The 9420-nt window shown below is 41.7% G+C and overlaps 1 protein-coding gene across 4 annotated transcripts; it reads right to left on the bottom strand.

The window, feature by feature from the left end:
- Positions 1 to 3444: 3444 nt before the first annotated feature.
- On the bottom strand, positions 3445 to 9042 carry LOC148417694 (serine/threonine-protein kinase 35-like). Of its 4 annotated transcripts, none has more exons than XM_088424113.1 (4): positions 8900 to 9042; positions 7414 to 7904; positions 4851 to 5593; positions 3445 to 3649 (listed from the first exon to the last, which is right to left on the bottom strand). In XM_088424113.1, exons 2-3 carry the CDS (start codon positions 7895 to 7897, stop codon positions 4875 to 4877), a joined length of 1203 nt encoding a protein of 400 aa, XP_088280239.1. In that variant the 5' UTR covers positions 7898 to 7904; positions 8900 to 9042; the 3' UTR covers positions 3445 to 3649; positions 4851 to 4874. The 4 variants fall into 4 exon arrangements, with proteins under 4 accessions (XP_088280239.1, XP_088280237.1, XP_088280240.1 ...); XM_088424111.1 differs by lacking the exon at positions 8900 to 9042 and adding an exon at positions 8329 to 8374; XM_088424114.1 differs by lacking the exon at positions 8900 to 9042 and adding an exon at positions 8101 to 8116.
- Between the last annotated feature and the right edge of the window lie 378 nt (positions 9043 to 9420).

Raw genomic sequence — 9420 nt, 5'->3', positions numbered from 1 at the left:
AGCGTGTTAGTCTACCCAACCGTTAGGAATACCCCCCATACTGAAATAAAAATACCTTAAAAGGAGAACAGTTTTGTGCTGATAGAAAATGTGGCTCAAAAAGCACCCCTAAATTAGAAGTATGCTTCAACTTGATTTTTCTCCTCATCCTTTGTTGTCTACAGGTTAAGTATAATTTACCCAGCTAAAATTCCAAGATGACATGTCAAACTACCATGTTTTCAAACACTGACACTTGCCTTAAAAACTTGACTAGTTAGTGCAAATGGAAGAAAAGGACAGGAAGAGGTGTGGACAGTAGAACTGCCATAGTGCTGGCCGATAACATTGATAATATTGCAGTACAAAGTGACACAATACACGTATTGCAATAGGCCATTCAGTTCCATGCACACGCTCGGTGGCTGATGTATTATGATTTTCGTCATCGAGTGAGGCCATGTTCCAAAGCAAAAGTGGCTGCAGAGGAGGGCAGACAGCAGGAAAAAAAAAAAACGACGAAACGAAGATAGCATTTTGTTCGTTTCAGCCGTTGTAATCATATTTTGGGCTTCCTTCTCCAATTCAAGTGGTCCGTCGTGAGCTCCTGTATATGTGCCTGAGAAGTGCAAAAGTATATTAACGAGCAGTAGAAGCTCATGTTGGTTTCGTTCAAATGGGAATTTTGAGATTTCAAGCTTTATTTTGTTTTATTATATGCTAAGTAATTTTTGTAGTACGAAGAAAAAAAATGCACAGTGACTACATCTCGAAATTTCACTCTATTTGAATGCTGGCACGTGTTGCAAAGTGCAACCTCTGTATTCATGCCGCCACAGTGTCATTTGATAAGAGTACTCTCATCTGCTGGGGACATACAAACACAGTAAAAGGCATGCTTGCAATCAAATAATGTCGACATGCTGCTCCTTTTGAAAAGGAATAGTTAATGTACTCAGTGCTGCCTAGTGATGTGTGGCTTCTGAAAAAGAATAAATTTGTCTTATTAATAATTTCCTAGTTTTTTCACTGATTGTTAATGTACTGTACAGTATATGTCTTAGTTTTTTTTTTTTTTTAAACAAACATTGACCAATATATCACAATACGTAGCGGAAAATGCCTTTGCTGTATCACAACATAATCACAATGTTAGGATAATACCCAGCACTAAGAAATGGCCATGCACCTCATGAGTCACTTGTTATTTCACAAAAACATTTGAAGTGCTTGGCCCATGTTTTTTTTTTTACTTTTGTTTTTTTGCACATTTACTCCTTGTGAAGATACCACCCCCTTCATTTTACTCATGCAGTATAAGAAAAAGTTGCACAACTTCCGCATGCAGTGTAAAAAAAATACAAAGAACTGCACTTTTTTTCTCCACAAATTTTATTGAAACAAAGGAAGCGCCTTACCATTAGCTTTACTAACAGGTAGATCTGAGGCACTGAAAAACACAGTACTATTTGAGTAAGGCTTAATACAACCATCAGCACAAGTGTGTTGAGTCAACTCGTTCAATTTTTTGCCAAAGTGAGAAATGCATAGAGTACACCTGGTTCCGAAAACAATCCTCCTATACACAGGGGTGGAACTCCAGTCCTGCTTGTTTTTTTTAACCTTCACTCTCACCCGATTCAAACATAACACAGGGTAGTTTTCAAGCTGTTGCAGGGCTTGCTAGTAAGCTAATTGTTTGAATCAGGTGTGTTGGGGTGAGAACCGGAAAACATGCATGATACCCGCTCTTCCGTACTGGAGTTTTGACACCTGCGCTCTTGTAGGTCAACCTTGATGCTCATAACAAATGGCTGACATCACATAGGCCATATTACAATGGATTTGCTTCAAAACTTTGTTTTGGGGGGAATAAAAACAGATCTGAGCTAATCATTTAAATCCTGTATTTTTTTTTAAGTGGAAAAAGCTAAATTAGCACATACGGGACAAATATAACAAACAAAAATCTAACAAAAACACTTCAACCAGGATCTGTAAGTTTGTAAACTGAGGAACACATTGCTGCAAAGCTGCCTTTTTGGCTGAGGAATGTACTTGCTGGTGGTAAAAATTAAAGGCTTAGGAGATGGAAAAACAGGTGCACAAAAACATGAGGTAGTGCACGTTGACTGGTAAGAGTTGAAAATAATCGCTTAGCAGTAACTAGTCAACCTTTAGATCAAGACCATTCGTCTTGTGTTATTGAATAAAAGGCCCTGCGCTATCACCGAGTCAAATCTTTACGTGCAACATTTACAAGGAAGGCACTGTAGGTGCTATAGGCGTCACTGTAAAGTGGGGGTGTCAAACTGATTTTTAGCATGGGTCGCATTCTAGTTCTAGTTTGTCTAAAGGCAGGAATAATTTTGAAGTGTGTTTGTCACACACTTAGCTCGTTCTGAAATCATAGGCCGGTAAAAACTGTTCGAGAGACAGATAGGGAACAAAAACATTTTTTTCAGGACAACTTGCAAGTTGGGTACTTTAGCCAAACTTGGAAGTCAAATAAGATTTGGCAGGCCCCATAAAACGATGTGGCGGCCGGATCTGACTGACCGGGCTTTGATGTGTTCTGGCCTGTAGGATCTAAAGTGATCGACTAGTTCAATCTGCGGTCAAAGTCTTGCTAACCCTAACCCTCTCCAGACGAGAGAAAAGTCCATTCAAAAACCTTTCGTAAACCTTTCTTTCCAAGAGGGTGCAACACTGCCGTGCAATTGTTCAAACCTAGACTATTTTTAGTTTTCACCATTTAATATCTAGAAGAGTCAAGTTAACATAACATAAAATAACGACTCATTATAACTTAATACGCTGTTGCTCTAATAGAATGTCTTAAATAAATATGCTACAGTGAGTCGGTTGCAATGTTGAAGGATCACCAATTCTGGAAGCCAAGGGCAGGAAAAAAAAAAAAAAGTTGAATTCACACATGAAATCACACATTGAATAAAATCCTAGACTTATTGGACTAATGTCGATTGGAGCAATGCAGCATGAACTTTCAAGTGTGTGTGTAAAACATCATAGGGAAAAAGATGTTTGACATTCAGGACAGGTCTGTGTGCAAACGGTGAGACAAAAAAACTCAAATCTCGTGAGTGAGCGAGAAGCAGTGATACAATAACAATTAGGGATGTGCTAATTTTCTTTCAAAGTTTTTGTACCCGTGAGGCAGCTGATTCCAGCATTGGCCACCCGCTTGCAGTTGTTTTACCATCAGGGAATTAGATGATCACAAAAGAAAAAAAAAGACTGAGAACTGAGTACTCGTACCGGCCTAACAAAATGTGGTATTGAACATCCCGAATTATAATCAAAGTGAATAGAGGGGCGAAGATAATAATTACAAGTACTAGGTGACCACGTGGTTGACATCTTAGTTTGTACCGTGACTTTTATGCGATATTCTTTGACAGAGAAAGACTGATGTTTTTCCAGGTACCCACAAAAAGCAGCAGATAAATGTTTTCTTCTTTTATTGGTACAATCAAGGCAAAACAAATATTGCAAATCAAGTTTCGCTTTTGCGCTTAAGGCCATCAAGTTTTAAATCCACAAATGAAAGCATGAAACCCGTATATACAACCGCTTTATTCCTTTTATCTTCAGAGTCATCACATAACACAGGGACACTTCAGTAGCAGCTCCAGGCAAAGATGCATGTCTGCAAGAACACACACACACATGTTGCTTTGTAATTAAATGAGCACAAACATGCAGTACAAAAAAAGAGAATGAAAGCTAAACAAATATTAATGTACATTTTTCTGAAATGTGAGATATAAATAGGAATATCTGAGGCAGAACAATTAAGATTTAGACACAGGTGATTCTCTATATTGATCTTTGCCATATCATACCACTAGCGGTGCAGCGGATCATCTTTGATCCGTATCGCTCAAGTGCCATGCCACATTCAAGCAGGCAATGAGCTCTTGCTTATCAACGAGCTTGTTTGTTAGTAGTAAGATGCATGCCGTCCACAGGCTCATACTTGACTAATAAACAATGACTTTATAAAGGAGAAACTTCCGTACAAAGGATGGACAGACGCCCATTACTTCCGGTTCATCAGAGATGAAGACAAGACAAACATAATAGTTTCGATGCACTTTGTGCACGCTGTCCACTTCACCAAATAGGAGCGGCGGCATAGTAACGCGAAGTTAGCAAAAAGAAGACACGCGGAGGATTGCCCCCTCTCGCTCAGGGGATTGGCCGTTTTGACCTCAAAAGGTTGGGAGATTCGTGGCGAACTATTTCATCCATGGAAGATATGCTGCCGCTTTCCACAGTGGGTTCAGCCACAGTTGGAAATCTTGTCAACAAGATCCCTGTCACAATAATGACAAGGTAAACTAATGCTAATTTTCACTGTACAATTGCTATTAATAATAGTTTACAAGATGGGTTGGGGTGAAGCTGGGTCATGGCTAGGTCTTTCAAGCACACAGCCATGGGCAACTAAGGAGTGGCTCCCAAGGAAGCGTCTCGAGGTCCGGGAGTGGCCCAGCCAGTCTCCAGACCTGAATTCAATAGAAAATCTTTTGAGAGAGCTGAAAGACAGTGTCGCCCATTGACAGCCTAACCTAAACACTCTGGAGAAGATCTCTATGTTTTCCGGGTTTCTTTCCCTGACACACCTGATTCAAATGATCAGGATCGTCATCAGGCTGATGAGTTGATCATTTGAATCAGGTGTGAAACATGGAAAATGTATGTTACACGTCAATCTCATCTTGTGAGGGATCTCACCTCAAGGGATTCGAGTCCCGTGTTAATCTTTTAGTGAATATTTCAATGCAGGCCAAAAAATAGTGAAGGAAGGTCAAATAAGAGGTCCAAGATGTCATGGGTATGTTTACCTGAGAACTGATCAGGATGGAAAGTCACGCAGGACACATAGCCTGGTCCATTCTTGTTTGTAGCTCAAAGGCATCTGGTCGGTCCTGAGGGTTGACGGCAAGCATGTCCAGCAACAGCTTCCTTACTTGATCGGACATGCAGGACCTGCGTTTCTGGGGGATGTTCAGTACCATCTTTGGATTTTCTAGCAGCGCCTCACCCACTGGTACAATGTCCGCTCCTTGTCTCACATAGGTCCCAAGGAGCTCCCGCTTGGACTCGGCATCAATAAAAGTGATTCTCTCCAGCATGGCCCAAATGATGATGCCAAGAGCAAATATGTCGGCCTTGGCGGTATAGTGACCCTCCCACACTTCGGGAGCCATGTAGAAGTCAGAGCCACATGCCGATGACAACCAAAACTTGTTGACGTTAACGTTTGTGTGTTTGTCCTCAACTTCTTTGCCCTTAATGACGTTTCCTAAACCTGCACAAACTTTGCTGAGGCCAAAATCTGCAACCTTGAGGACAGGAGAGCCCGATCTCTCAGAGATCAGAATATTGTCTGGTTTGAGGTCTCTGTGTACAATCTTGTTCTCGTGTAAAAAAGCCACAGCACGAGTAAGCTGTAGCATGAAGCTGTTGTTGGTATGCGAATCAGGTCGCCGAGACAGGATAAATTGGTTGAGGTCGCCTCCTTCGCAGAACTCCATGACAAACCACAAGTAACATGGCATCTCTGGAGGCATCAGCACTCTCTCCCCTGCAACACACAGGCGACGTCCGTTAAGGAGCGCTGATTTTATTGTCATGGAAAATTACCACGACAAACATCTGCATGTAAGGATTGCGTTGTGGTTTCGCAGCAAGGGCCTTGAGACACCCTGATAATCAGAAGGTATTGCATTTTACCATACTGCACCCTGCAAGCCTCTGTACACTGTAACGGTCCTTCTTGAAAAATTTGCGTATTGTGATAAAGTTTGCTATTTTCTGGAATGTACTGATAAGACATTCGACTTTCATATATCTTAAGATTCATTACACCCAACTGAAGTAGTTCAAGCCTTTGTTTTAATGTTGATCATTTGGGCAAAGAAAAACAAAACAAAAACACTACAACAATTTTTTTTTTTTGCATATTTCAACCGACCAATAAAAAACTTTTTAAGACCAAAAAAAACAAAAATCGACCTTCACTTAATGATGTTTGGTTATGCACTCAATATTTGGTCGGGGATCCTTTTGCAGAAATGACAGCTTGAATGCGGCGTGGCCTGGTGGCATGTCATCCTGTGGCACTGCTGAGATGTTATGGAGGCTCAGGATGCTTCCATAGTGGCCTTAAACTCAACCACGGTGTTGGGTCTGGTGTCTCTCAACTTCCTTTTCACAATATTCAACGGATTGTCTATGGGGTTAAGGTCAGGAGATTTGGCAGGCCAATTGAGAACAGTAATACCAATGGTCAGTAAACCATTTACCTGTGATTTTGGCAATGTGAACAGGTTGTGCTCAAAAATGAAATCTTCATCTCCATAAAGCTTTTAAGCAGATGAAAGCATGAAGTGCTCCAAAACCTCCTGATAGCTAGCTGCACTGACCCTGCCCTACTGTCTGTGGGTACTTGACGCTGGACTTCATGTATTTTGGCATTTCCTTCTCCCCACTCTTCCTCCAGATTTTGCCACCTTGATTTCTGAATAGCATGCCAAATATGCTTTCTTCCAAAAACGAGACTCTGGGACTACTGGGCAACAGTACAGTGCTGCTTCTCTGTAGCACTTCTGCTGCTGGTTCTGGTTCAAAGGTAGTTTGACCTGGGGAATGCGGCACATGTAGCCCATTTTAATGAGCACGCCTGCTCGGTGGCACAGGTCCCCTAAGCTCTGGAACAGGCCCTTCCCCACAATCCTCCTCAGGGAATTAGGAATATGCTTATTTCTTTAAAAAAAAAAAAAAAAAAAATTAGAAGGACCTGTATATAGAGGGCGACACAGTTGTTGATTTTCACCCCCATCCCATCTCACTCCAACAGTAAATAAAATCCGGTTGACCCAGACTATTGTGTATATAATTTATTCTGGCATGTCCTGTCCTGCAGTAAACAACTTCTGTCCTGTACTGCTCCCAGTGTTCTGCCCATAACTTTACACTACAACTGCCTGCGCATCTGTCCCGAGGTTTTTTTTCCCCCCCTTCCTACTTCAAAACCCTGCGCCCAATCCAGTCAACTTGTTTAACCCATGACATCGCAATCCCGTGATTATAGTAAAAGTTGACTCCCATTCTAACCCGGGATGGACTTCACCTAAAGGTGTTAAAAAAAACAAAAACGACACCCGACGATATCGCCCATGTTTTCGATGTTTCTCTCTCCAACACACATGCTTCAAGTCATCGGGTTCATGATCTATTTCTTGCAGAGCTTGCTGTTGGAACTAATCATCGTGTTGGAGAGAGAAACATGCAGTCCGGCAACTGAAAAGTCATTGCCTACGTCGCTTAAAAGTACGTCTATATCGTGACTCGGCACAAAAAAAAAGCTAACGTTCACTACCGTAGGGAAAGACGCTTCCTTACCTTTGAGGGAGGTTTCCACAAGCCGGAGATATTGTTTTGACCGTTTGTTACCATGGCTCATTTTTTGGGCCATTCCGTTCCTTTGTAACACACATTCTTCCAGTTGGACCACATTTTGGTGGCGTTTCTCCAAACTTGTTAGCGCCCAGAACTCTTGGAGGGCGAGCTCGACGTTTTCCGGCGCGTCGCACCGAAGCTTCTTCACGGCTACCCTGGTCCCAGACCTCCGGGCTACCGCCTCGTACACGACACCATACGTGCCCCTCCCGACTTCGCGGAGCAGGCTGTAACGCGGGGCCATGACCTTTCTCTCCAAGTCGCTGTGCTTGAAGAAGCGAATATCCTCCATGTCATGATCCTGCCCTGCGTTGTCCTCGCTCAGGCATCGTAGCACGGCGGACTCGCCGCCTTGGCTTCCCGTTAGCTTGTAGCCGGCTCGCGAGCTCCTCGTGCGTCTCCGCCAGTTGTTGTCAGCAGTGCTCATCGCGAATCTGTAGATTGAAACATCACAAAAGAAGTTGTCCGCATGGTTTCGCCTACGATAGGACCAATGTCACCAATTACGGGTGTTTTGAGAAGTCGCTAACAGGAGTGAAACTAACTGAATGCTGGAGAGGACAACCACAGTCAATGTTGACACATTTCAAAAGACTTCCCGTTTCCAGCCTGTAAAAATAAAAGCATTACGTTTTGAAGTCTGCCATGTCGGCGTCATGTTTATCTTAACTCTCTTAATGACGTGAATTCACAATTTAGGTACGTTTCCATTATTGGAATATAGACCCCATAATGAAGTGACGGGTATTTTGGCACATTAAAGCGAACAGTTCATTCGGGGACGTTCACTAAAAAGAGCAATTCAGCAGAATCGCTCTGAAAAAAAAAATACAAATAAAAATAAAAATTCTTCCATACATCATCTTCTATTGCAGCTTATCCTGGCACGTTGTGCCTCGTGAAATCTGTACTCGGATTTATGATAGATTGTAATTGATGTCATACTTCAAGCGTTTAAGGGGCGGGACATTAAATATTGTCTTCTAAAATACTGTATACGTTTTATGACGTGCGCGGGATTCCTGCCATGGGAAGTATCGTGTCACACGTTGCTTCATTTTGAGACTGAAGTTTAAAAATAACGAAACGTTTTATTTATTTTTTTTAAGAACTGAACAAATAACAATTTACATGTATTGGCCAACACGTGTGTAGACTGCACCTGAGATATCTTGACAAAAGCAGTTTTACGCGAACGCAGTGAAGAGGCGTTCAAAAGAGTCGGTTTCTTTGCTAATGTTAGTTGACTCAACTCTCCAAATAAACAAAACACACTAAACTACGCATGAATCAGATAGTGTAATTTACTTTCATTCTTATTAATTATAGATTAATGATATCACGCGTGTAGTGAACCGATGACCAAGATGCTCTTCATAATGCATGGAAATATAAATATACACACTCCATTTGTATACAGTATACCTACAGTACAATGCTCTGTACACGCTGTCAGTAAAAGCGAAGCCACCATTGGCCATCTAAGGTTGCCATTTGCTCAGCTGACCTAAGCTTTGAGCTTTGTTTAGTCTAGATGGTTAAAAAATGCACCTTGGGTAGCATACCATTATAGCAAGTAAGAATGGGAGAAGCGTACGTAATAAAAAAGAACACGATTTGAGCAGGCTGCCAGAAACAGTTGTAAGAGGGGGCAGTCCGTCACTCTCCCCTTTGATTTGAGCGCCTTTGTTTCTCTGCTTTGTTCTTTCATTTTCAAAGACATCACATCAAGACACACTCATGACAAAGCAACTTAATAGCAATGTTTAACATGGCTTATTACAACTACTTAACACTCTACGGGGAAAAAAAAAAAACAGTAAACAAAAAAATCAAATATGTGATTGAATGTGAAGGGAGAATTAACCTTGTGCAATTCCATTCTTTTATCATTCATGGTGACTTGTACTGATCATTTTTATTCAATTTTCAAGGCAACAAAAGCCTCTC

Source organism: Hippichthys cyanospilos, chromosome 9, assembly GCF_059441005.1.
Source record: "Hippichthys cyanospilos isolate Australia breed blue-spotted pipefish chromosome 9, RoL_Hcya_1.0, whole genome shotgun sequence".
NCBI lineage: Eukaryota > Metazoa > Chordata > Actinopteri > Syngnathiformes > Syngnathidae > Hippichthys > Hippichthys cyanospilos.
This window is presented reverse-complemented; position numbering and strand designations above follow the sequence as displayed.